This window comes from Coloeus monedula (assembly GCF_965178545.1).
Source record: "Coloeus monedula genome assembly, chromosome: 3".
Classification (NCBI taxonomy): domain Eukaryota; kingdom Metazoa; phylum Chordata; class Aves; order Passeriformes; family Corvidae; genus Coloeus; species Coloeus monedula.
The window spans coordinates 56,600,455-56,627,715 of NC_138783.1; the positions used below are offsets into that span (position 1 = coordinate 56,600,455).

The 27,261-nt window shown below is 41.9% G+C and overlaps 1 protein-coding gene across 1 annotated transcript; it reads left to right on the forward strand.

Annotated features, from left to right (window-relative positions):
- The first annotated feature begins 10 nt into the window (after positions 1–10).
- Positions 11–19,908, forward strand: NUFIP1 (nuclear FMR1 interacting protein 1). The gene is made up of 10 exons (XM_082277631.1): positions 11–564; positions 805–893; positions 2,018–2,122; positions 2,740–2,802; positions 3,135–3,211; positions 9,686–9,778; positions 13,393–13,655; positions 15,132–15,260; positions 16,173–16,405; positions 18,953–19,908. The coding sequence occupies exons 1-10, from the start codon at positions 63–65 to the stop codon at positions 19,289–19,291; spliced, it is 1,893 nt and encodes a 630-aa protein (XP_082133757.1). The 5' UTR covers positions 11–62; the 3' UTR covers positions 19,292–19,908.
- Positions 19,909–27,261: the final 7,353 nt, after the last annotated feature.

Sequence of the window (27,261 nt, forward strand, 5' to 3'; positions counted from 1 at the left end):
CGTGGTGGTACGAGCGCATCGCGGAGCAGGGTCTGTATCCGAGCGGCCTCTCCGCGCCTGATATGAACCCCTTCGCCTGGTACCCGCCGCCCCCGCCGGGGCTGCCTCCGCCGGGCATCCCCCCACCCTTCTTCTGCCCACCGCCCTCCTGGGACACGAGCTTCTGGGCTGCCCCCGTGCCGTACCCCCCGTCCGGCCGGTACCCGCCGCCCGACAGCCACCCGCCGCCCAGCACCTACGCGTCCGCCGACACCTACTCGCAGCCCAAGAGCTACTCCCAGCCCGCCGAGTCCTACTCGCAACCCGCCGAGAGCTACCCGCCCGCTGAGAACTACTCAGAACCCGCCCAGAGCATCCCTGCCGCCGAGAGCTACTCCCAGCCTGCCCAGAACTTCCTGCAGCCCGAGGGCTACCCGCCTGCTCAGAGCTACCCGCAGCCCGAGCGCTACCCCGCTGCGGACAGCTACTCGCAGCCCAAGAGCTTCCTTCCCCCTCACAGCTACGCCTCGCCCACCGCCTGGTTCCCGCCGGCCTACGGAGCGCGACCGCAGGGCCCGCACGCTGGTGAGGGGCACGGGAGAAGCCCTCTCTTGGGCCCATGGGCTCCTTCCCATCCCACGCAGGCAGGGGCCCCGGGGCTGCCCTGAACCCTTGGGGCTGGAGGACTCTACGTCCAAGCATGTTGGTCATGCAGCCCTCTCTTGTCTCGTCCCTAGACCCTTCTGCATTGCCCTCCTAGGTAGGAAGGGGGTGTTTTACCAGCTGTATCTATGAATGACTCATCTTTTTTTCTCTGTTTTGAAGGTGGAAATGGTAATTTCTCCCAGAAGTGGCACGGCAAGCAAGTGCCTGCATTTAGTAAACATTGTCCAGAAGAAAGTAACAAGCCAAAGGTATGGAGTGGGCTCTCTAGCGCAAAAGGGACAGGTAGCTGTTGGAGTGGCTCCAGGGAAAGGCCATGAAAATGATCAGAGGGTGGAGCACCTGTCCTGAAAGAACTGGGGTTATTCAGCCTGGAGAAGAGAGGGCTTCAGGAAGAACCTTGCAGCATCCTTTCAGTACTTTAGGGAAACTTAGGAGAAAGATGGGGACAGACTTTATAGTAAGGCCTGTAGTGATAGAAGAGGAGTAATGGTTTTAAACTGAAGGAGAATAGATTTAAATTGGACATAAGAAAGACATTTTTTTACTGTGAAGAAGATGAGATACTGATCTCCCAAAGAAGCTGTGACTGGGGCCTGTCCTTGGAAGTGTTGAAGGCCAAATTGAATGGGGTTTTGAGCAGCCTGGCCCAGTCATAGATTGTCCCTGCCTGTGGTGGGGGGGTTGGAGCCAGGTGATCTTGGAAGGTCCCTTCCCGCTCAAACCATTCTGACATTCTGTGATGGTATCAAGTCTTATAGGACTTAGCCCAAGGCACTATAGAGATCCCATTCTCCTGTCTAACATGCTTGCCCTTACAAGAGAGCAAACATGTGACAGTCTGTAACTCTCGAAAGATACATGTCAACCAAATTCTTACACAGGTTTATGTCACCTTACCGTGGTGATGCCCGACTGCCTAGATTACATTAGTGCTCTGTTACATGGTCAAAACCAGCCAGTCAGATGACACTGATGTGTGTAGTGGGAGAAGGAAGGGTCTGTGCTGCCCTCTGAACTTGTACATATCATGGGAGAACAGTCATGGTCTGTCTTGGTAGGGAAGAGATGTGGGGCTTTGACCTAAATCCCACAGCCCTCAGTAAGTCTGTGCCAGCAGACTGGTGTGTTTGCAGAAGCAATAATTGATTGAAAGGTGGTAGTGGGAAGAGCTGGGTGCAGGGCACTTTGTTTAGAAGATAAGTAATTTTAACTTAACTTTGATGTTATGTTAGCTTATCTTTGAAACTTTTGAAACATGCACCTGCTTTATTAACAAAAATAGTAATAGTGTTTCACAACTAATTAAATACAGGAATATCTTGTATCTGCAATCCTGAGGATATTTCTTCTATTTTTTTTTCTTTTTTTTCAGACCAAAAAGAAAAAAGAGCCAGTCTTCTCTCATTACTGTGATACCTGTGACCGTGGCTATAAAAACCAGGAGAAGTATGATGAACATATTTCACAGCATAAACAGGTTGATGAGTTTGGCTTCTTTTATTCGCAGTTTGATTTTTACCTTTGTGCCTGGCAAGCTGTTAGATGTAGTCACTCTTTGAACAGAAGACATAGGAAAGAGATTCCAGAGCTATGTCAAGTATTAGTGGGGGATTTTTTTTTCTGAATGCTGTATGTAGGGGAGGTTTCAGCTGTATTTTTGGTTTTATTACTGAAGCCTTTTAAACTGTTTTTCTTGTGAAGTATTGCTAAGTCGTAGGAATTAATTCATTGACATCACTATAGCATGTACAGTTTTTGTGTGAAAAACATTTTTTAAAATCTCATTTATTGAAAAGTATCTAAATTTGAAATTGGAGAGTCTTGCAAATTTTTATCTGAGGTAAACTTCACTTTCTCTTCAGTTATGAGATACATTGGCTACACTGGTTATTCTAAAATCAGATGAAATTTAAAGGTACGTTATCTGTGCTTGCTCCTTTTACAGTCACCTTCGTTTGCAAACAGGGTAGCTTACACAGTCTGTGTAACAAACTCTATAGGCAACTGGCACTGAGTTTATTTGAAGTGTGCTCAAAGGCTTGTTTATTATTTGTGTGAATTGGTGTGTTTAAAGTTCACCCTCTTATCTTGCAGTGCACAGAAGAAGGTTGCAATTTCAGTGCACATGAGAAGATTGTTCAGATACACTGGAAGAATGTAGGTAACCCTCTGGGCCCAAAATATGAGTCTGTGCCATCTTTACTATAGCCCCTTTTCTCATTCTTCAGTGGTTTGCTTTTGTTCATGTGGAAAGAAAATGTATCACCTCTGAGGAGAATCTGTTTTAAGACAATATTGTGGATGAAAGTATGTTAAATACTATGGGGTTTTCTTAATGGATTCATTTTATCATCTCTGTGTACAGCCTCACCAGTTTTGGAAATGAAAACAGTGTGGTACCACTATAGCTGACATAATGATGTTTTCTTTTTTAACTTGTGTTTCTTTTCCTTCTCCTTTTAAACACCTGTGAAATACCTTTTCCTTAGGCACATGCACCTGGTGCTAAAAGAATAAAATTGGATAGCCCAGAAGAGATTGCTAGATGGAGAGAAGAAAGAAAAAGGTAAGACTTCTGTGCTATAAATTTGTTTTACTGTATTTTCCCAGTGTGATTATTAGATGACAGCTGAAGGGCAGGAGGAGCATGTAACTTGCTGCTGCTGCTGTTCCATTGACCCTGGAAAACTCCTTCAGTAGTGATCAGTGTCAGAATGCCTGAGCCAGAAGAGTGTGAGCTGCAGAGACTATAATAATTTGGAAAATTATAAGAGAAGACAAGATATCAGCTGAGAAGGAAGCAGCTTTCCCAGATGCTTGATTTGGTACCTCAGGTTAGGTGAATGTCTCATTCCTCTTACCCTGATCACATTTTAGGTCAGAAATGTTTGTGTGGTGGTTTTTAACAGCTAAAAAATTTGGAACTATTGTATTGACTATAATTGTAACACTGTGTGCCTATTTCTCCAGCTTAAGTTGTCCCAGTAGAGCGCACCAGGGAGTTTTCCTAATTTTTAAGGGCTTTCTGCATTGCTTGACTCTTTTCTAGTGAAAGAGAACAGAAACCGTGAATGATCCGTTCTCAGGTAGTCTAACTTACATTGTATGCAAGGTGCAAGGTAAAATTCTCACAGAAACAGTATTTCTCATTATTTCTTGTTCTGTGATGTGAGAGGGTATAACTTTTTTCTCTTGACCAGGACCGAAGTATTTATCTCACAGATTTATTTTTTTCCATCGGAGTTGAACGGATTAGAATCTACACTTGCCCAGCAGGAGAAAGATGCTGCAGGCTTTCCTCACTTCTATTCATAATGTGGAATATAGTCTTGCAAGTGATCAGTGCATGATTTGTTTCCATGAGCAGCAGTTCTATATGCAGAATGGGAAATGATACAAATTTAATTTTGAGATCAGTGGTGATGAGCTAGGGCACTGTACTAGTCACATGGGGTTTTTTTAGTGAAAATAAACCCAGTGGTCTGATGGAATCTTACTGATGTAGCCACCTTGCATTCATGTCAGAAAGCAATGTTAGTGCGTTCTTGCTTTGAACTTGACTTCCCTTAATAAGTTTTGACACTGTTTTTGTTAAAAAAGAAAAACGAATGGTATTTGTTGTATATTTTTTTAACTGCCTCCCATCCATTTTTTTCTGTATGGAGAAGCAAAATTTCTCCCCATGTAAGTTCATTCTTGCAAGTTTTAATTTTCCTTTGGATTTGATTTCAGCTTTTTCTGCACATTTCAGAAAGGTAGAAAGGTAAAGGGAAATCTTACCACTGTGTCAGCACGTCACAGAAGTCAACTGTTGCACCTGCTGTTCATTTTTTACAAATGAAAATAATACATAGGTTCTTAAAAAAAAAAAAAAAGCTTTTTTTGATACAGAAACAAGAAATTCTTTTCTCCCATTTTTAAAATGCCATTGTTAACCAGGCAAAAATTTTGGTTTTCATCTGTGCAAATACAAGTCTGGTGTTAGATTAGGCAATTATTAAAAATACTAATTTTCTTTCCAAGGTTTCCTTTTATTCAAAAGATGCTAGAGGGCTTGGTTTTTATTTGCTTTCAGTCTACATGTTGCTGCTGTGTTTTTTTAGTGACCTAATTTTCTAACAGTAGCTCCAAGGAAAAAGATCCATGCTTGTATGCAGTCTTTCCTACTCATTTTTAACTTCCCATACACTTTTTTGTTTTGGGAGAAGTTCTGGAGAATTCCTGTCTAGTGGCTGATGCTGAGGTTTAAGTGTAGAAATGATGTTTAAGGTGTATATGTCCATATGTGCTCTCCTGTATGCTAGAACATCAGGGAAGTGGGAATTGAATGCAAAAATGTGGTTAAGACACTGGTGTGGGGAGTAGGGGCTGGGTGTCTCAGCACCCTTTATCTACACTTAATTGTAAAGGTGATGCTCTGCCTGAGATGGTTTTGCTGAGCTTCTGAAGGATCTCATGGGAGAGATTGTTGGTTTTACAGGTGCATATAATTTGGCTGTGATATAACGTCGCTGAAAGCCTTTGCTCGCTGCAGCACAGTAAAATCAAAGGAAACAAAGTCGCGTGGTCACAGCCACCAGCCAGGAGAGGCGAAATGGGATTAGGACTGTCTGAGCCAAGGCCACTAGATGGAGTAGTGCTGTGCCTTATCTTGGTGCTTCAGGCCTTCTGTGGGCATCGTGTTTAGCCGTGATGGATGGGTGCAGAATGACTACCTGGGTGGCTTTTGTTACTCTTTGTACAGCAAAGAAGCTCTATGAGCATCCTTCTTTTTTAATTAAAAAAAAAGGGGGTGGGAGGCAGGCAGAGAGAGAAAGCCAGCTGGAACTTTTGTGAAGCATTAATTGGGTCGCCAGCAGAGCATCAGTTTAGTACTGAAGCTCTGTTGTTGACTCACAGTAAACATTGCGTTGTACAGAAAAAAGGGACACCAGAGGGAGTCTGAGCTATTAAGCAGTTTTGGTTTATGGTGACAGGAAAGAGCCTTTTTCTTTCTAGAAGATCCAATCAGAGCTAAGAATGAATCTTTTTAGGTCATTGATAGTTTGTTTCTAATTAGGTTGCAGTGATTTAATATGTGTGCTTCCATGTTGCATCCCGCCTTGCTTGGTCTTTCAGCGGTTATAAATAATTACTTGCAGTTGAGATTTTTTTTGTTAATTAGCTGCTGTGTTGCTCAATTGTGTATCCTGCTTAAACTCTTTAAGAAAGAGCTTGTGTTTAAAGTGTAGCCTTACTCTCATAGAGGAAAGAGGAGGGGGAGAGCTGGTAAAAAGTATCTCTGGATGAAGCATGCTGGGTTGGAATGCTGTTTTCCTGTTGAACCTGCTGAGCCAAGAAATCTAATTAAGCAAAGAGCAATAGAGGTGAAGTTCCATGGGATCTCAGGGTTTCCCTGTGTTTTGCAGACAGATGGTTGTGAGGTCTGACATCAACTTTCTTGTTTTGATTTGTCCTGTGCCTTCCAAGTGTTGAGAAATGTGCTGTCTTCAGCATATTTTTTCTTTAACATGAGCTTAAAGAGAATTATCTGCAATGCATTTCCTTAATGTGTCAGAATGAGGTATTGCTGTCTTCCCTACTCCACAAGTGGGATCTGGGTCCTGCCAGCCCATCTGTTTCTCACCAACATTTCTTGAGCAATGGTTATTAGTAAGAATGTGGAAAAGCTGTTTTAGTGTTAAAGCGAATCATTAAACTTACTTTTGCTTAGCTCCTAATATAACATTGGGGGATTTTCTTGAGCTTGCGTGTTGCTTGTCAATTCTCCCCTTTCTGCCCTGCTTTCTTTAATCTCTTGGCATTGGTTTATTCTGATAGGAATTGTCTGTTTTATTTCCTTGCAATACATCTCATAGGCTGAGTGTGTGCTTAGTGCTTGAAGTCCAGTACTGTTAACCTCACCACTTTTAAGGGTTTTTTTAAATTTTAATTTAAATTTTAATTTAAATTTTAAACTTTTTTTTAAATTTTGGTTTTCTAGTTGCATAATGATAATCCTAGAGTAGTTTGGAATCCTCCCTGGTGTTGCATTGGTAGTAGTGAAATTTGTAATATGGAAAATAATTTCCTAGAGTTTGGTAAAAGTAGAGAAGCAAAGTAGAAGGGACGTGTCAGTAGATCAAGGTAAATGTAGATCCAATAAAGTTTACTCTGGTCTGCTGGGATAGATTAGCAATAAAACTGCCTCAGCTAACGTGATTAAATCAAACGTGGGAAAGTTAAGCGAAGATTTTATCAGCTCTGTTGGGTCATTTTTGTTCCCTTTGGGCTATCCATGTCTCCTTTGCTGTTGGCTGTGCATATGCAATTAAGACCAGCTCAAGAAATTATTGAGGCATTTTGCACACAGTGCTGTTCCTATTAAAATGATGAACTTATATAGCTCTTGACTCAGGAATTCATTGTGTAAATTGCTATAGAAACAGGTCTCTTTTCTGTTAGATGTTGGCAAAGCTCTGTTTGTTCGCTGCTCACTAAGAGCTGCTTTACTCCAATGTTTATGTAGCAAGATAAAATATGCTGGCCTATAAAAAAATGCATGGCTCTGGCTAGTGTGCTTATTTATTGAAAAAAAATCTATACACTAAGACACACATGTTAGTGATTATGCTCAGTGTCACTGTTCCGTGTCTCTAGAAGCTTAGGGTGTCCTTTACCTGCATGTCTCACTTTGTTGAGGGATATGTGATATACTCATCTTAGTCTCAGAAGCAGTTTTCTGATACTATCAATTTATTTTGGAAAACTTTGGATTGTAGAAGTGTCTACAGTTGGGAACTGCAGCTGCTATGAAATGGGGCTGCCTTCTCAGGCAGTACTGGCTTCATGAAGTCCGCTGTGCCAGACCATCACATCGTGGTTTAACTCTCCCTTTTACGCTAAGTTTCTCAGGTTTGTAAAGCCCTGTGGGGACTGATGAAGCTGTTTGTATTCAAGCTCTGACAAGTTGTTTGCAAGGCATAAGTGCTGGGCTACTTCTATTTCAGTGGTGTTTGTAGGTAATGTTTTAAGAATGTCATTTTCTTAGGAGAGGAGGAGGGCTTGCCATCTTAGAAGGGTGCAAACCCAAGTCACCTCTTGGGATTTAAGCCTATGGCCTTTTATGTGGAGAGACTCTGTCAGTATAAGCATGAGGTAAAGGCAGGGAGTGAAATGCCATTTAACATTTGAGAAGAGCTGGAGAAAATAAACAGAGCCACTACAGATGCCTTCAGATGTGCTTCTGCAGGCATACTGGGACTTGTGACTTGAGCTCTCGCCAGCTGTCAGTTACTGCCTGTGTCAGCTGGAAGGGTGGTTTAGGAGAAATCTGTCAGTCTTGCCAGTGAGTGGAACTGAAAGCATTCATGCAGTCCATTACGGTGGCTCGTGGAGGGAGTGGTAACTCACAGGAATGAAAGTGGGAGGCATTCATGTCTCAAATCGTGTTGGGAGAGCGAGCGTGTCTGAATGTGTCCTTAATCAGCATAAGTGCTGGAGCATTTGAAGACTCCTTTGCTCTAGTATTTAGGGTCTTCCCTTATAGTTAGAGCACCCTCCCACACCAATCTCTACAACAAGCTTGGGGATTTTTTTGAGCATAACTACTTATTTTATAGCTTGCTGTCCTTCTGAGAGCCTTTGTGTTTGAAGGAAAGCACCTTATCTTAAAACTGCAGAGAGGTGCCAAGCACGGGGGTCTTTGTCAATGCAAAGCTCTTGAGATTAAAGAGTTCGTTGCACATTTGCTGTGTGCTGGGAGTGTTGTAACATGGATGAACAAATCTAACTAACAGGGAAGAGCAGAGGTAAAACATCACATCCCTGTGCTCACTTGAGCTGTATGGCAGATTTCTGGGAGAAATCCAATGAAAATAGATGTTGACAGCTCATGTTCAAATCCTCTTAAAGGAGACAAGTTCTGTAGTGTGTTTAGATTTGTCTTGTAGAAAATGATTCTCTTTTTCCCTTGGTATGTGGTTGAAGCTGTCTTGAATCAATGTGACACTTAACATTCATGCTGTAATATGGGGGAAATGCATGTGATAAGATTAAATATTTAAAGAAAGAGATGTGTCTTTTTTGATAGCTATTTATAGTGAGAAGCTGTTCTGTGTTTCTCTTTACTCCATTTTAATAGACATCAAATATTTATACTTTGTGTTTCTATCCAGAAGCTGGGGGAGTGTGTGCATGTGTTTCTCATTTACCACCTTTATCTCAAAGCAGTGGGATTTAGCCAACTAATGTTTGCAGAGCAGGGAGTGTAGCCATTTTTGGGCTTTGGTGGTAAAAAGTCTGCTGCACAGGCTCTGCGTGTCAGAACCAGTGAGGCGTTTGTCTGGAGGGAAGGATGTTAAGGGAGGTGGGGAATGGAAGAGAAGGGATGGTTTGGGAAATGGTTGTAACAGTAGATTTCTTTCCATCTGCGTAATTTGGCAATTTTTCTTGAACCTGGAATTAAAAAGGGGTAGTAATTTTGGTGAACTTGAGGTCAGTGTGCAAGAACAGTGCTGAATATTGCTTGAGAAGGAAGTTGTGTGCTATTCCCTGTCACATTAAAGGAATCTTGTGCACCCAGAAGCTGTTCCTATAAGCTTTTTTTTATAAGTTTACAAGAACTCAGCAGTTAGTGTGCTAAAGGCATGTCATTTAAATAACCCAGTTGATGCTCCATAAAAATAAAATGGGAGGACTAAATCATGCAGTTATGTGTTGGGGCAAACAGAGAGTCCATGACTATAAGCAAACTGTTTGTCTGTACCTTGCTTTTGATGGATTGGTAAATCCAGGAATGCAAATGTGATAGATTTTTTGATTTTTTTTTTTTTTTTTTTTTTTTTTTTTTTTGTTCATTGCGTCTGGATATATAAGCATAAATGCACTCAGGTTTCTTTTCCTCACTAATGCCTTTTTAAGAAAGAAACAGTCTGTTAAACTTCCTTGAAAATTTTTAAAAATCTGCAATGTTATAGAGGAAGCTGGTTTGGTAAAGGGGGAATTGAGAAAGTACAGTAAATCCTTTAAGAGCCAGCAAAACTATTTTTTTTTCTTCTAGAAATTTTCCTACGTTGGCAAACATTGAAAGGAAGAAGGAAATGCAGATGCAGAAGGAGGAAAGGGGAGAAGTGCTGACTACCCAACAGTTTGGGTAAGTGGTTTGAAGCAAGCTTGTTGCTTTCCTCCCACTGAGTTCAGAAGTCTTGGTGTAGTCTCCCAGCACTTACTGCTTCCACTGCATACACAATCTGGCTGCCCTTGCAGAGAGAACAGGTCATTTGACAAACTGATGTAATACTCTTTTGTTTACTTCATAGTGCTTCAAAGTCCACTTCAGTTAAATGAAGGAATAACTACATTAAAAATCCAGTATTCTGGCTTGTTTGAGAAAACCACATTCTAGTGGCCATTCATTAGATCAGCATAACCTTGGTCTCCGAAAAAGTAGTAATGGGGACAAAAGTCATGCAACATGACAATTCCACATGGTTTAATCCTTTATTGCCTGAAAATGGCCAACAGAGATTCTATGAGAAGATTTGACTTCTTACTCTCTCTCCTTTCTGATGATAAATCAATAATCAACTGAAGAGGGAGAAAAGATGGAGGGTAGAAGAAAGAAGCAGCTCTATTTAAGTTGTAATGAAAACTACATGAAAATAAAATTAACCCTATCTGCTACCATTGTTCTGAGCTCGTACTTACTTGTCTTGGATTTTTGTCTGTTCTCTGCCTTATAAATTATTTTCCAGTATGATTTTGTTCTTTTCTTTCAGTTTTATTGTTGGGTGGAACCAGCTAACTTCATTAGCTCTGCTTTAGGACCTGTGGGAAGATTGTTTTAAAAAAAAAAAAATTATAATGAGGCGCACTCCTAAAATATCACTTGTTTAAACTAGAATGACTGAGCTGGAAGGCAGGAGTGTACTCAGTCCTAAGGGGCTCTTGCTAAATGCCATTTTCTGCTGCATGGAAGTCAAGCTGGGGTTTGCCTAGCTTTTTGTGTAGGGGATGACAGCAAACAACACAAAACTTGCACCATGGTGAAATGGTTGAATAAGAAGCTAGTGTAATTTATTAAATGTGGACTGTGCAAATTACCTGGGTGCAGCACGTGCTTCAGAAGATCCAGCACTTACCTGCCCCCATCCAACCAATTGCCTTTCATGACTGAAATGAAAGATTTATAGAAGACTGAAGTAAAACTTCCTTCAAAGGATATAAAGTGGCAGGAGTGCTTTGCACCCGAGGAACCAAACCTGGGCATTGAAACTACAGCTGAAAATGCATATGATACTATGTTTGGAGATTCTTAGATGGATTTTCTTTGTCACAGTAACAAACTGATGTCTACAGGTTTTATTGGCTATCTCTTGTGTCAGTGAGTCAGATGCATCAAGTAGTCTTAAACATCCATCAGCAATTCCATGCTGTTACATTTGTAGTAGCTTTATATCTGGGAAAAAATGCCTTCAAAATTGCAGGTTATTTACTTTCACTTAGCAACTTTTTACTCTAGTTGATTATAGAAATCTCTTTTTCTCCCTTCAGTCTGCTGAGCTGGTAGCACTCTAGACTTGGTGAACTGTCCATAAGCTGTCATTTCTGCTTTGTGTAACAGCAGTAAAGATTCTGGAATTGGTGCTTATCTGGCAAATTTACTGATGCATGAGGCAAAAATAGAATACAGCTTGTTCCCTGCAAGCTGTACTATTAAGCAAATAGCTAAGTAATATTTAGAAAGGATTAGATGCTTAACACTTCCATGGTGCTTTCCATTTGTGGTTCTCTGAAGTGCTTTACAACTCCTAAGTCTCAGCATCCCTGTGTGGGAGATTAGAGATGCAGAAGGATCACTTTGGAAGTCTGTCTGGTCTCTTACAGCACCTGAATAATAGTACATAGCTCTCCATCCCCTCTGAATGGGGACTAAAGAGCAGGATATCTTTCACGAGGGAATGTCAGAAGGCAGATGCCAGGCTGATGTTTGTTGGGATGTGTTTGTGACCTTGGAGTTTCTTTCTGGGTGTTTGAGGCCCCATAGAACTCAGAAAGTTGTTTTTAACCCTCAGTCAAGGACAACACCTCTAATTGAGCCTATATTTGCTCAATATCTTCTAGGTTATACAGCAACATGCTGAATTTAGAGCCTGGTTGTACAAATTCAGAAATGCCGTTTTCTCTCTTGTTGGAGTTGAATCATAGGAGTTAATATTAGCCTTCTTTTGTGGGTGAGGGACTGATGCACAGGAAGGCAGTGGCTTGCCACTTGTGCCACAGGAGCACTGTGGTGGGTGATGCCATCAGGGATGAGCAATGTTAGATGCTGTCATGAAATGACTGGAGAATGAAATTAAATATGTTTTGTTGTGATATAAAGTAATTTTTAAGTGCTATGACAGGCCTTGTTCTCTTCTTAAGAAGGACTTGATGAGGCCAGAAGAGCATGGAAGAGAGGAATTTGGTAATGGGAACATTTCTGAACAAGCAAAGTAGTGGGTGGCTTGAAAGGGCTGTATGATGGAGGCCTAGAAAAATTGCATAGGTGGAAGAGGTGCATGAAGTGTGATTATACACTATTTCTTGTAACTCAAGAAGGATGGGGTACCAAATGACTTGTTTAGACGTCAGAATGAAGACAAACAAAAAGAAGTCCTTTGTCACAAAATATTAACACCTTGCTGCAAGATTTCAGGGATGCCAGACATGAGCGCAGCATCTCACAACGTGAGGCACGTGGCTGACTAGGAATAACAGGACCTCAGCCATGCTGCAGGTGAGGCTGAGGCAGGGAGAACTGACCAGAACCAGCCATGGGGCTTATTCAGGACAGCAGATCTCGTGTAGTTTTTGCTGTTGTAACGTAGTGATGATTAGTTACAGTCTTGTTTTGCTGAATTAAGTTTCTGTTGCTTGGAAATAAGTATTTTCAGGAAGCTTCAGTTGTCCCTTCTGTATTTGTTTTTTTCTCTTGGTCACATTTATTCTTGTATCTGTATAATTCGACCAGAGTTTGTTAAGGTTTTCAGGTATCTTCCTATCAGCATGTGTTTATAGGGAAACATGGAAGGTTATGGAACCATGAAAGATAAGTGGAACCAGCATGCTGTGCTCTTCCTGTGTTTTAGGACTTGTTATTTTGTTTCAGGTTTTTAAAAATGCATTATCCTGATGGACATTTCTTTTATTTCTTTTCCTTGGAATGGAAAAGATTAATGGCATATTAGTTGGAGGCGGGAGTAGGTAGTCATTGCAGCTGATGGTGTCAGATGGCTGAATGGATTTGGTGCAGCAAGATGTTTCTCAGATCTGTAACTAGGAAAAAAGACTTCAGCAGTGGAAGTATGCTTATAGTAGATGCTTCGCTTTTAACTTCTTGTTGCCACTGTTTTGAATGACTTAAATGCTTATGTGAATAGAGTATTTGTTGACTTTGTTATCTGAAATGAAAACACCATGTCCTCGCACTGTAGATTATCGAGGAACTTTCTTAGCCAATGTACCCTTGGCCTTGTTAAAAACTAAAAACCAAAACTCATGAACTTCAAACTGTTCATTCAGGTTCCAGCTTTGTCCCATTGCTCTGCCTGAGATGAGGTATCACTGATTTTATGGTCTGTCACCTTGTGTTAGCTGAGCTGGTGTAAGTCTTGGCGTCATTCTGTGTTGCTGAACCTTAAATGAGGGCCTGAGCCATTTGGTTACATTAGTTGTTTTTATTCTCATAGTTTATCATCTGTATGAGCTTTGCTTTCTATTCTCCAGAAAAATGAAAGGGATGTGGAAACCTCCAGAAAATGGAGAGGCTTTTGGGCGTCAAGGAAGACACAGGAGAAGACAATGGCGCCCGTTCTGGAAGAAATTTAGGAAAAATGGTGGCGATTATCATGCACATAGAACTCAAAATGAAGCCAATGGAGCAGAAGACAGCATGTGTGAAAAGGAACATGAGAAGCAAAATCCTTTGGCAGGCCAAGCATATGAGAAAGACGTGGACCCTCTTGGTCTTCTGGCAAACGGTGATGTTGGTAAGATGAAGGAACTTGGAGAAGTTTTGTTTTAAATAGTTGTTTTAAGTTTGGATGCTGAGACTTTGTGCTTGCTAGTCACCATTTTGGAAGTCTGACACGAAGTTTGTGTGCAGCATTACATGTTCTGGTGTAAATATTGTACAATAGTCTAAAGGACATACACCAGCTTAGGTTGCTACATTGACAGTGATATAGGAAAATACTTATAAAACCATAAGAAGAATGAAGTAATGCAACAGTCAAATTACTTTTTAAAGACTGTTGAATATCCCTTTGTGGTTTTGAAAATAACAGTATTTAGAATGTGAAAACAAATGGATTTCCTTGTATGAGTTAAGTGAATTACTTAAAATGTCAGAATTTTTCTTTTAATTCTGTTCTTTGCTGTATTATTACTCTTGATATTCTCCATATGTGTGTGTTCTCTGAAGTACTACTTTTTTTTGGGGTTGGTTTTTTGTTGGGGTTTGGGTTTTTTGTGAGCATGTCTTGTTTCCTCATACTGGCAGCAATATAAATTCTTCAGATGTAACTATTTATAATATAGTTGGCAGTGATGCAGTACTCTTAGAATATGGCATGTAAGCTGACTTATACTCTGGCTATTTTTAGCAACAAGGGTAGAATACATTCCCTGGAAAGATGTCTGATGCTGAGTTTTCCCTCTTGAAGACATAATCTTCAATTAGTGAGAACAAGAACTCAGCATCCCTATGCAATTTGTTTATTCCATTAATCTTTGCGTGTTGGGAAACTTAAGTATGCTTAAATATATCTGTATTTCCCTGCAGCATCTGTGTTTTACTTAATGATAAAAGATCTAATTATGCCAAAGTACAGCTAGTGACTTCTGTTATAGTAGGTAGAAAAGGAATGTGGTACTTGCTTATTACACATTATTAAAGCTAGTTGCAACTTTTTATACAATTAAGAAATATAGCCAGAATAAAATAATAAGAAACACAATATAACTAAGTAGAATTAAAAAAAAAACATACAACCCAAATCCATGATTTTACTGTATAGGTGCATCTTTTTGACTCCCTTTTTTTTTTTTTTTTTTAATTCCCCCTGATTGGCTTCTAAATCCTTCTCCTCCATCTTCTCAGGACTAAATCCAGCAAGACTTCAAAACATACCACAAAATTCTCTCTTTCTCTTTACCTACACTTGGTAACAAAACCTGTAATTATATTTGGTATGCAAAGAAGGAAGCAGAAAGCTCAAGCTTGTGTTCAGGAAACTTTTTGTTTCTGTAGCTTTGCTGGCAGGACTATAAACCAGTAGAGGCACCAGTTTGTCACCACCTGTCTGTAGAAGGTAGACAAATGCGGGGGGTTTCTATCAGTCCACAGCATTGAGCAATGGTGCCCAACACCAGGTGTACGTGGTGCTGAGATGGGGATGTAGCAGCAAGGCTGGCTGTTGGCATGCAGGATTGTTGGGACCCTCTTGCCTTTTCTTTCCCTGCAGAATCCGACAAGGAGGAGGCAGCTGAGGAAGATGGGAGACTGGGATTGTCAGTTGTCCCCAGGCAGGTGACCTCTGCCCTTAGCGCGCTGTCGGTCAACTATGGCAGCGCATCCGACAGCGAGCCGGAAGGTGTGTAGAAACAACCTCTGCCCTTCTCCTCTCCTCTTCTACCCTGTGTCACGCTGCAGTGATGTGGACTGCAAGCAGGACTATGGCTTTTTTTGCTGTCCTTTTCTCAGCATCATGTCGTGGGTTGAGAGAGGAGGCATAAAATGTCTTTGATTAGGTTGTGTGTCATCAAATTTCCCAAGCGTTTTCTGTCCTAGCTGGGGGAAAATAAGGAACCTGTTTTCAGTCTTGCTTCAGATCATGTTTGAATAGTGCTAGGAAAAAGCTGTTATTGTCACCCTGTGAACTAATTTCCACATCCTTAAGGGCTTTTTCTATAGAAGGCTGCTGGGTGTTGCAGTAGTGCTTGAACTCTCTGTTCAAGTGCAAGAAGCACATGGATTTTTTACTTCCTGAGTGTATGCATCAGTGCGTGATGAGGAATTGCTTCTGCTGCTGCCTGTTTTTGCAGATATTTGCTCTGCCTTACTTGCTTTGGGTGGCCTACCCAAAGTTAAAAACCATCTAGCAGACAGTGAATTGAACTTGGGCATCCTCTGTCCTAACTGTATCATGATTTTCTCAGCAGCCAAATTTGCAGCAAGCTACAATGTGAAGCAATGTACTTCATAAGTGATAAGAAGGCAGAGGTTTGAAAAGCTTGTTCAGGTCTTACTCCTTTTATTTTTCTTTCTGTGCTGCAGAATTTAAATACCTTGTTTTCCTTTCTGTGGATGTTTAGAGATTATTTTTTGTATTTGAAAAGAAAACCCAAACCAAACAAAACCCTCCCTTCCTCCAAGTAAACCTTGAACAGCTTCACATCAGGTTGTGTGAGCAAGAAAAGTACTAACGAACTGCCAGTGCACGGGGATATGAGCATGTTAAAGAGGCTTTTAAGTTTGAGATGAAAGTGTGTTCTTTTTCTTTAAGAAATCCCTGTCAAGACTGCAACAAAAGCTGAGGGAAACCAGGCTGTGCTCAGAAATACGCCTCAAACTACTCCTGCTCCTCGGAGTCAGAAACCAAATCAAAACCGCCCAGAATGTGCAGGCACAACGTTAAGGAGCTCGAATTCAAGTGCACGTCCCCCCAGAGGACCTGATAAGTGGGGCAGGAAAACATTACCTCGCCTTCCCAAGCGCCGTCCTACACTGCTGGAAATGGTAAGAGGCTAAAATAGTGCCTCCTGTACAAGAGTAGAACTATTTGTGAGTGGTTCTCCTCTTCCCTGCAGGAAGTTAGAGCAGTCTGTTAGCACAGGGCCTGGCTTAAAAACAGTAAAGTGACTGTTTCACTTGGAGAAGGTGAAGATGCTTTAAGAGACAAATAGAAATACCCTGGCATACATTCAGGTGATGACTGGCTTTGGTAAGCAAGAGATGACAGCTGAATCATGCGTCTGAAATGAGCTGCACAAGGAACAAACCCTTTGTTCTTCTCTGTTCCCTTCCCTGTGGTAGTATCCAGTAGGTTTTGTTTGTGTGTAATCCCAGCGTTCATGATCTGATCTTTTTGCTCCCAGCTTTGCTGTTCAGCCACCTTCCTCTGCTGGAGGAGCACATGGTTGTTTTTGCACATGCAAAGAGATCTCGTTGAGAAGTGTGTTGATGACTTAAACTACAGAGTGGTGTTGAGCTGCGACCTGCGTGCATGAGGGTTTCTTCCTAGGCAGGTTTAGATAAATCTGAGGAAGGGACATCACCTTGAAGAGCAGCAGGTTGGTGTCTCAGAAGGGTAGAAAGAGGTTTGTATGGGTGAGTCCAAGGTGTTCCCAGTAGCAGTGCAAAGCAACCCATTTGGCCACAAAGCTTGGTGTCTTTCCTTAGAAAGCTCCAACAAAACCTTGGAGCTTTTATTGTATTTGTTACTCAAAAGCGGTACTACCCTTGTGATTCTATAAATAGCATAAAGCTCCTTCGTCAAGGGAAAACTTGCAGTGGGCAAAATACATGGGAAAGCAGGGTGCCACTGACATCAGAGCTCTGAAATAGCACAGGATGTTTCGGCAAGAGATGTGTGATAAGGTACCTCCTAAGCTGCTGATGTGGGAGAAATCCCTTGGTAGTCTTTTTAGCACATAGTACCATTGCTGCCAAGAATTAAAGTTCCTAGTGACCGAAAAGGAAGTGTTTGTCCTTTGTGTAGCTCCCTAAGCATGCAGTTGCCTTTATCACTTGCTCTTCAAAGTTGTTGGTGATCAAAGAAAGCAGTGACGACTCTGGAAGAAAGTCAAGTGAAGTCCCACATGCTGAGAGAAGCTGACAGTACATAGGAAACCTGAGCTGAAGCTTGCCAGTATAGTCCATTTTTAAAATTGCATTTTAGTAAGGTTTTTTTGCTTTTTCAAGTTGCTCAGAGTTGTTTTTAAAGAATGTGTACTGTGGCTATGAATCACAGAAGAGAGCCTGAGGTTTGCAGGTAGCCTTCCACTGTCATCAGAAATGGTCAGTGTGTAAAAACCTTAAGAGGGAGCAAGGTTGAAATTTTATAAAATGCGTCCAGAAAGCGTATTAGAATGCTGAAAAAAGGATGTTGTATCAATGAACTGATGCTTTTAAAAAAAAAGAAAGGGAGGTAGGAGAATAGCTGCAGGTATCTCTCAGCAGTTGTTCAGCAGTGAGCTTGGGCTCTACTAAAACATGTTTATTGTAGCCATGCAAACACTAATGTCTATTTAGTCATTCTCTATGCTAACAAAATCAAAAGCTTGGGTACTGTCACTCCACTGATACCCATCCCTGCATTAAAAAAATGAAATACAAAGATACGGTTTTTGATAGGGTGCAGCCCAACTGGGCCCTAATTTGGCCATATGCGAATTCACCATTTTCTCCCAGTTGAGCAAAGAGAACTGCTGTCCCTTGTCTGTCCTGAAGTACATCTAGTTCAGATGAAAGGTTCCTGAAGGCTCATTCTAGGTGTCAGCTGCTTGTAACACCTCTTAGCAACTAGTCTAAGTAGAAGTATTCAGACTTAAAAGTGTCCTGTTAAACCACTGTTGAAACTTGTAACAACAAAAAAAGCTTCTTGATGACATTACAAGCCAAACTTAGCCAAATCTCCTGCAGTGTGTAATACAGCTCTCATGCAAATGATCAGGTAGTTACAGATTTAGCCACTTACCTCAGATTTTGTGTTTGTTCAGGGTACTAGTGCTGCTGACACTTGGAATGAAAAAGGTTCATTCAGCTCTCTGACTGATAGGTTTCTTTTTCCTACTACCAAAATGAACTTCAGTGAGATTAAAGTTGATGAGGGAGGCCTCTAGCACTTTGATTAAGCTATTAGAATTAGGTTGGTGTATTATAGCCCAAACCAGTTGCTGCTGTTTAAATCCATGGTCTGGTACTTGAAGAAAGATGCCCTTTCCTTGTATTTGTCTTTTACTCATAGGGGGTTTAAATTAAAAATGCATGGGATATTAAATTGCAGATAACGTATAACTCAGAAGGTGTGAAAGATGTTAATAGACCTGCTACCCTGATGTACTGGAATGCATGGTCTGGTATTACAGTCCATATGAGAACATCATTGTCTCTGCTATGGCAGTCTCCAGCCCCATGTGTCCAGGACCTGTGTGAGAGAGCCAACTGTTTAAACTGAAAGATGTTGGAAATTACTGAGTAGATCAGTACATTTTGCTATGCTTGTATCTGCTACAGAGCAATAGAGGGAAATGTGCATCATCTTCTCCTCTTTTTAATTTCCAGTTACTGGCCCAGGACATCCGACACGAAAGGAATGTGATTTTGCAGTGTGTTCGATACCTCGTCAGAAATAACATGTTTGGACTTCATCTTAACACAGAACCACAGGCTGAAGCAGAAACTGAACAGTCCTCTACAAGTGCAGCAGAGCCTTTGATGGACAAACGCGATGAATCTAATTGTTCTTGTAGCTCTGACCTTCAGTTGGAAGGAGCACAAGAAGATGCATTACTAATAGCCCAGGGTGAGAAAGAACCTGTGGATCAGACTTCACAGATGGCTCAGTTGGCAGATGAGGACACGTGGGAAACCCCATCAATTCAGTGTGAAGGAGCACCGTAGAGGATGTCTGTTACGGACAGCAAAGCAAAGGCTCACATTTTCTACCCAACTGATGCTTTTTGAAAGACATCAGTGTAACAAAAAATCATTAAAGTACATACTGAGAGCTGTTAAAATCACTTTCCTGATCTGTTCTGCCCTCGGTGGCCATTTCCTTGGAAAACATGTTGAGTAATTCCATTTCCACATGGCACAAAGGCAGCAGTGGCACAGAGTATGACCTTCCCTAGAGTAGGTGCAGATCCCCACTCTAGAGCTTCAGAGCTTGGAGTGTCTTACCTTCTTAGGAAATGTGTGTGAGTCCATCACCAGAGCCAAGTAGGGTGGATCTTCCTCGTGTGGCGTCATGGTCTGATGTGTGTGGAGTATCTTGCGTGTCCAGAAGTATTTCAGTGTAGTTTCAAATGACAATTGAGTGCACCCGTTGTTTTACTAAAGCTGTTACAAGATATATCCAATATAAATCTAATATATCCAGTGTAAAATATGGAAGATATAACTGACCTGGCTCAAAAAGTACTGCTTGTACCAGGAATCTTCCTCCCTGAATTAATTTGTTAATTGAGCAGAGAATGGAAACAAGGGCACAGGCTTTATTTATTTAAAAAACAAGTAAATAAAAATACTATAACTGCTTGCATCAGTGCTGGGTTCCTGGTTGACCTCAGGTACCCAATACTGAGCCTTTGGCCGTAACTGCTGTTACAGTTATTGCCTGACAAATTAACTCCTGAATATTATTAAAAACCCTCAATATTATTAAAACCCTCAATATCATTAAAACCCTTAATATTATTATCGATGTTTAGAAAGCTTGCTACGAGTTACTGGTTACCTTTTTCATACATTGGGAATTTATTAGTTGGCCTTCTGGAAGGATGCCTTGGTACATTGTTATGATGCTCCTACAGCACCCAGTGATTGTTTTTTTTTCATGGGTTTGTGCGCACATCCATAGTGTTCTGAGCGCTAAAAAAAAAGCGTCAGTCAAGGTTTAGGAACAAATTTAGTCTTTTGATTATATTGTGCATTTGTTTGCCAGAATGTTTCTTGTCAAGGCCAGGTGTTAGTTTGTCACATTGACACTGAAAACATGCCACAAAAAAAAAATCTCTTCTCAAAACCTCTGCTTCAGAATCTGCTCTTTGTCTTTTAGTCATGGTTAAATGTAGCAGTTAACTCTCAGGGACTGGATTTATTTTCTTTTTCTTTGGTAGAAGTCTAGCCTTCCATTCCACCATCTGAAATAGGGAGACTCACGTGGGGGGGTTTATTGTCTAATAGCTGTATTTTCTTTCCTTTAGTTCCTTAAGTTGAGATGCCACACATCTCATTTGTGGAGTATAGGAAACAAGAAATAGTTGAAAATTCTGTCCTGCTGCTCTGCTATTTATAACTACAACTGCATATCGTGTTGGTAATGCACTGTCTAAATTTATGGAATTATATAAATACCAACACCCTTGTAAAAGTTGTGTGTCTCAAGGATATATGTGCAGAATAGAAGCAGTGATCATAAACATTTATATTTCCAAGGCAGATGATTCATTCTTCCCATGATGATCTCACGAGCCATCTCAATCTCCCTGACTTGCCTCTGGCTCTTAGAGTTTTACTGCAATGAAAATACCAACGAAGAACACTTGGCCACAGAGATCTGGCACTCGAGCAGAACCTGGTTTCAGAGTGGAGTGGTACCAGTGCTGTTGAAAGCATAAGTAACAGCTGCAGGAAAAGAAATGGATGTCTTAAATTTGCTACTAAACTGCACTTTAAACAACCCTGTGTCCTATCAAGGTGATGGCAGAGCTTTCTTTGACTGTACACTTTGACCTCGTGTTTAAAAAGACAAAACCTTTATCCTGAATTCTTTATACTGTTGTCATTATGACTTAAGAATATTAAACTTTCGCACAAAACCAAAAACTTTGTCAGAAAAAAAAATCTTTTAAAAAGTCTGTTTCACATACATAGAAAGAAGTAGGTTTCTTTATAGGGGGATCTGTACATGGCATAAACCATAGGTTTTAACCTAGGACTTGTTGCATACATGAAGAATTGCCATTTTTCTCATAACAAGCCATTTCTGCCATTCATATGGCAGCCACGTGGAGACAGACACTGCAGTGATGTCAAGCCCTGAATTGCAGTCTTGGCCAATGAATAGGAGGTCCCTGTCCCTTCCTCTCCCCCACTTTTCTTTTCCTGTTCTTCCAGACCACGTGCAGACTTCACATACCCCTTCCTGCTCATCAAGGATGTGCTTCCTTAGTACTTTGGATTCAGCCTTTGTATAGGAAGGTGCCATAATGACCTCTGGTACTGTCAAATGTCTGCAGGCAGTTCATCTGCTCTGGGTTAGCAGAGGTGGGTTTTGCTCACTGGAATAAAATACCTCTCTGTGTCTGTGAGAAGACCCTGTTGTTTCTGGCATGCTGCTGGAGCCAGTGTCTTTAGTAAGCTTTCTGTAGTTTTTTGCTTTCTCTTTTTTTTTTTTTTTTTATTTGGGGTGGTAGCTTCTTAAAGTTTTTTTGCAGTGTTATTAAGAAAAAAAGAATCCTACTGCTCAGTCTTTGTGACTCACTATAGATAAAAATATTCCACTGACAATCTTCACACTTCTGAAATTTTATTTTTTGTCTTTCTTCTTTTATAACTTAGCTACTGAAAATGTAGTTGTAGGCGTCTAGTTTAAATTCAGTTCCCTTGGTCTTTGGTGTTTTTTGTTTGTTTTAAACCCATCTCACCTACTAAGCTAGAAGAGTTGAGAGAGGGTAGAAAAAAATCAAGACTACTCATTTGTGGAGGTGCATCTTAGGCAAGTTAGGCTTGTCTGTGAACAAAATCATTTGTGCTACAGCACAGCTGCTCCTGAGGGGTTAAGGAAAACAGGTGGTGTGCATTTCTAGTCCGTGTGACTCCTTGGTCAGTGAGGGCCTTTGCAACTGATTTTACATGTTGAGGTTACAGTCCTTGCACTGAAAGCACAGCAGAGGGGGTGGTTTGATGACCCCTGCACCAAAGGGAGGTGCTGTCCCTGCTGCCAGAACTTTGGTCCTCTGTGTCACAACTGGGTGTCCCTAGTGTTTCCCCTTGTTGCTGTGACTGTTAATCCAAGTCACATGGTGCAGCCATTATTCACAATGACAGTCATACAGTCCTAGCAGATCTTAGATGTTTGAAAAATGTTGAGGAACAAATACAGGCTCTTTGGGCAGGTTGTTCTGTCAAAGGTAGAAGTCTGCACTGGAATGCTGCATTCCCCAAGCTGTCTGTCCAGCATACTGCATCATCCATAACCTCCCCTTGACTATCTGCGAAAGCACAAGACAACTGGAGAAAGTTCATGAGGACTGGAAAGAAAACAAGTATCAGTTCAGGAGGCTCTCAGGCCCTACGGACTCATCAGCTTCACCTTGACCCCACTGAAGATGGAACAGATGACCCTAGAAACTATTTCCAGACATAGTAAAGACAATCATAGAACCATAGAATGGTTTGGGTTGGAAGGGGCCTTACAGACCATCTAATTCCAGCCCCCTGCCATGGGCAGGGACACCTTCCACTAAACCAGGTTGCTCAGGGCCCCATCCAACCTGGCCTTGAGCATTTCCAGGGATGAAGCATCCACAGCTCTTCTGTGCAAACTGTTCTAATTCACACCACCCTCACAGTAGAGAATTTCTTCATAATATCTAACACACAAGAGAGTGTTTGGGTTTAGTCAGCAGGGTTTTTTGAAGGAGGAATGCTTTATCAATTGTCTGGTCTTCTACAGAGAGATTACTTGCCTGATTGGCTGAGGGGAGGGCAGTGGATATTGCTTATTGTAGATTTGGCAAGGCTTTTAATGCTGTGTCCTATAAAATCCTCATTGGTGAGCTATGGACTGGGTAGGTGGATGATGAGGTAGATTGAACACTTGCTGAAGTGCCAGGCTCAAAGAGTTGTGATCAGTCACCAGCAGGTTTGAAGGAAGTGATCCTTTCTCTCTGTTAGCACTGCTGATGCGTGTCTGGAGCACTGGGTCCAGTGCTGGGCTGCCCAGTGTAGGAGAGACATGGACATACTGCAAGTCCAGTGCAGGGCCACAAAGGTGATGAAGGGATTGGAGCATCTTTGTTATGGGGAGAAGCTGAGAAAGCCTGGAGTAGAGAAGGCTCAGGGTGCTTTTATCCATGTGGATAGACACCTGGTGGGGGAAGTAAAGAATGTGTAGCCAGGATTTCCTCAGTAGTGCCCATGGACAAGACTTGAGAAATGCACCAATAATGGAAATACAGGAAATTTCTTTCAAACATCAGAAGAAATGTTTTTACTGTGGGAGGGGTCAAATACTGACACAGATTGCCCAAAGGCATTGTGGCATGTCCATCCTTGGGGATATTCAAAACCAGACAGGATGCAGCCCTGAGGAGGCTGCTGTGAGTGAGAGTTGGGAGGGATGATCTCCAGAGGTGCTCACCAGCCTCAGCAGCGCTGGGACTCTGCAGGCTGAAGTGGATGTGCTGCTCGGATTTGCTTGTTGATGTAAAACAGTTGCTGTGAAGGTACTGTCCCTAATGAAATGACAGAGCAGACAGACCCCACAGGCTGCCCTGCCTGCACAAGGCTGATGGACTGCATCAAGTATTGAAGAGAAGGTCCAAACTCAGCACCCACAACAGCTCACATGACTCCATGGCCCACATTTGTCCCTAGTGTTCGCCCTTGTGCAACCTTGAACTTCAGCTCTGTGCATCAATTTGCAGAGAGGGATGCTAAATTCAACACTTTGACTCTCCTTGCAGTGCAATTTGAGATGGATGAATGAAAAATGCTGTGTAAGTGTTGGGTTTTGCTGTTACTTGGTGAGGTGAAAAAGAGTCGTGTTGGTCTGGATATTCACTGGTGCAGTCTGGGAGTGCTCAATACCTGAAAGAAACTCCCACTCTCCCTGCTTTTCATTACTCTTCTGGCTTATGTTGTGTGACTCTCTTCCTAAATTGTCCTCTGACTTCTAAATATACCCTTCAGGGGGTGGTTCTTGTTTGGCAAGACAGCTTTCTTGGCATGGCATAATTTTTCCATCTTTTTTGTATACATAAAGGAAGCTGTATAGACTGTGTGTGAGCATGGGCTCTTGTATGAAAGCAATACCAGCTCAGCAAAATAAATCTTGCCCTGAGGAGTATCTGACACATCAAAACCCCTAGGTGGTCATAGGGGCAGTTGTTTTGGGTGAGGGGAAATCCAGTGTGGATTTAGAGTAGTTAGTGTAGTTAGAGGGAAACAGCAAATTTATTTTCTATTTGTCACAACAAGCCAGATACTGAGTTGTTAAACCTGCTTCCCCCACTCCAGTCTCACCACCTTGTCTTCTAAACATGGGCTTATAGGCTTGAATAGTGGAAGTATATCATTGGCTTTGGGGAAGCTGAAAGAAAATTGCACCAGTATTTGTCTATAGTGATCCACACTCTCTTGACTAGTGGTTATCTGTTCAGAGCTGGGTGCCTTTTGAACTCTGTTTCCTTGGCAAAGTTGGGGTGAAAAAACTTGATTTCCCACTGGATTGACTTAGGGATGAATCTGGGCAAGAGGGATAGTTTTTTCAATTCCAGAAATCTGCATCTCTTGCCTGGGAGGCTAGACCTCTGTAAAGTGGAATTTTAAAAAACCAAAGCCAGAGGATGCTGGAGAGAGGCAAGGGGATGCTTGGAGTATTCCTGGTCAGGGACATATGGAGTCTTTGTGTCATTGAGATGCCCATCTCCCGAGCAAGTTTTTTTGCTAATTTTCTTGTTAATCAAAGCTGTCTGCTTTCTTCACCTCCTTCTCCTCTTCCTCCTGCTCCTCCTCTGCCAGGGACGGAGAGTGTAGTCCATGCCCTCTCTCATTTGCTGCAGCTACTAAGTAAACTCAACCTGAATTGGAAAATAGCAGTGGGATTACTTAAAACCACATTCCTCAGCAAGTTCACGGTTTGTAAAACTCTTAATTCTGCTGTGCTTAAATCTAAACCCTCTTTATTTTCTTTTGGTCCCTTAGCAAAGAGATTTTGACTTCCAAGGGCAAGATGTCAGTATTGTACCAGGCAACATTGGAGGGAAGGTGATTGCATCATATAGCAGCAAAATGTTACTGCAGATTTCCAAGAGTTCTCCCCACCCATCTAAAATTCATTCTGAATTTTGATGCCTGTCTGGTCTTTTGTGTTATTAGGTGATACTGTTGATGGATATTTTCTCACAAGAGAGAATGAAATTTGTCTGCCCTTTGCACCATGAAGAGAAAATACCAATATGGGACAAAGATTCTTTTATTGCCCTTTGGTTTCATGGCCAGGAGTACGGTTTCCATCTCAGTTTCAGATGACTCTTTCAGAGAACTTAATGTCTTTAAGCCTGTGACTTCCATCCACACATGGAAGATCAGAGCTAGTGTCTGAGTTTCTGTGACGTCCCCTGAGAAACCCCAAGATGACCAGAATCAACGTCTGGTGCTTTCCAAGAACAAGGGTGATGTGGAGGGAGCAGCGTTTCACTTCCTGTATGTTTTTTTTTTTTTTTAAGTGGATATAAATAGTGTTTGGGCATTGTATTTGAACATAGATATTGATAAAATAATGTAAATTTGCAATATTTATGAGATTAATATCCTCATATTGGTGGTTCCAAGGGCATGCCAGGCAGGAACCCCCATCACCTTTGCCTGTGGGAGTCCTCCTCACTTTCTGTCATGGAAAATACTGGGGGAACCCTGGCATAAGCATCCTGCTGGAGCCTCTGCTATGCAGTCAGATGTGGCGTAAAAACAGCAGTAATGTGAAAAGTGAATGTCCTCTTTGGGAAACAACTGATTTATTGCCATCATTTAAGTTACAGGCAATGTGGAGCACAGGCTGTTCTTGGTGGAGGATTACAAGATTCTATTGGGATTTAGGGATGGAAATGCATGCAGGATTTCCTTTAAAAAGCTCTGTGCTTGAGTAGCTCTTTTATTGCTACACTAAAAACCAAAAACCGCAGGCTAGTAGGCTGCTTTCTGGATTTTTGGGGTGTTTTGGCTCACCCTGCATCACGCCACTGGCAGTGTGATGTACTGACATGCCATGCCAAGTGCTAAAAATGCAGCTCTGTAGTGGAGTCTCTTGATGAGGTTGCTGCAATGGTGTTCTTAACTGAAGAACCACAGCATGCACAGATAAAAAAAGTGGGGGCAAGTCACCTGTGGAGGAAAATGGAGGTTACTGGTATCTGCCTCCTGCCCCTCCGGCCCAAGGGCACGGGAGCACTGGTTGGGTGCAGGCAGCTCAAGGTTTTGGTATGAGTGCAAATGATGATGCTCCATCCCATTAAGCAAAGCAGGCTGAGACATCAGCCCACTGACCCGCCTGTGTCTCAAGGCCAAGTCAACATCCCTCTGACCCACTTTGAATTTAGCACTTAATTCGTCTTCTCCGGTGCTATAAATAATTCACCCCGAGCCAGTTCAATGGTGACAAATAGGACAATAAACCTGGTACTGCAGTGAAGGCTACAAAGAGAGCAGCACTTTTAATTGACTGTTGTGCAGTGACTGGGGAAAGCAGAGAAAGCTCACTCAGAGCACTGAACACAAATGTCACCGAGCACAAGTACTTTGATGGCTTTGAAGTTTCCTGGAGTAATTCAGCCCTTATTAAAGCACCGTGTCTCACATAATGTTGGGGATTTGAAGCAAGAGATTATTTGTGATTCCGAAGTCTTCACACAAACTAATTTAACCTCGTGGGACCACTGTAAAGGTCCTGTTTTATTTCTGGTAGAGTCTCTCCTCAATCTCCTTCCTTCATTCTGCCCCTATAGGAGCCTGATAAAACCCGAAGGCTGTAGGTGGGGAGGTCCATTGCTCTTGCTGCCAAGCCCTGTGCTTAGACCACTGCACAACACTCTTTCAGTTAGAAGACATTTTCTTTGCACTGTTAGTCAGCTGTCCTTACTGCTCCA

Excerpts from the sequence above, each read along its gene's own strand:
- NUFIP1 (XM_082277631.1), top strand. The coding sequence starts at position 63 with ATGAACCCCTTCGCCTGGTACCCGCCGCCCCCGCCGGGGCTGCCTCCG. Across the intron at positions 894-2,017 it reads AAGAAAGTAACAAGCCAAAG|ACCAAAAAGAAAAAAGAGCC; the intron begins GTATGGAGTGGG and ends CTTTTTTTTCAG. Across the intron at positions 2,803-3,134 it reads TTCAGATACACTGGAAGAAT|GCACATGCACCTGGTGCTAA; the intron begins GTAGGTAACCCT and ends CCTTTTCCTTAG.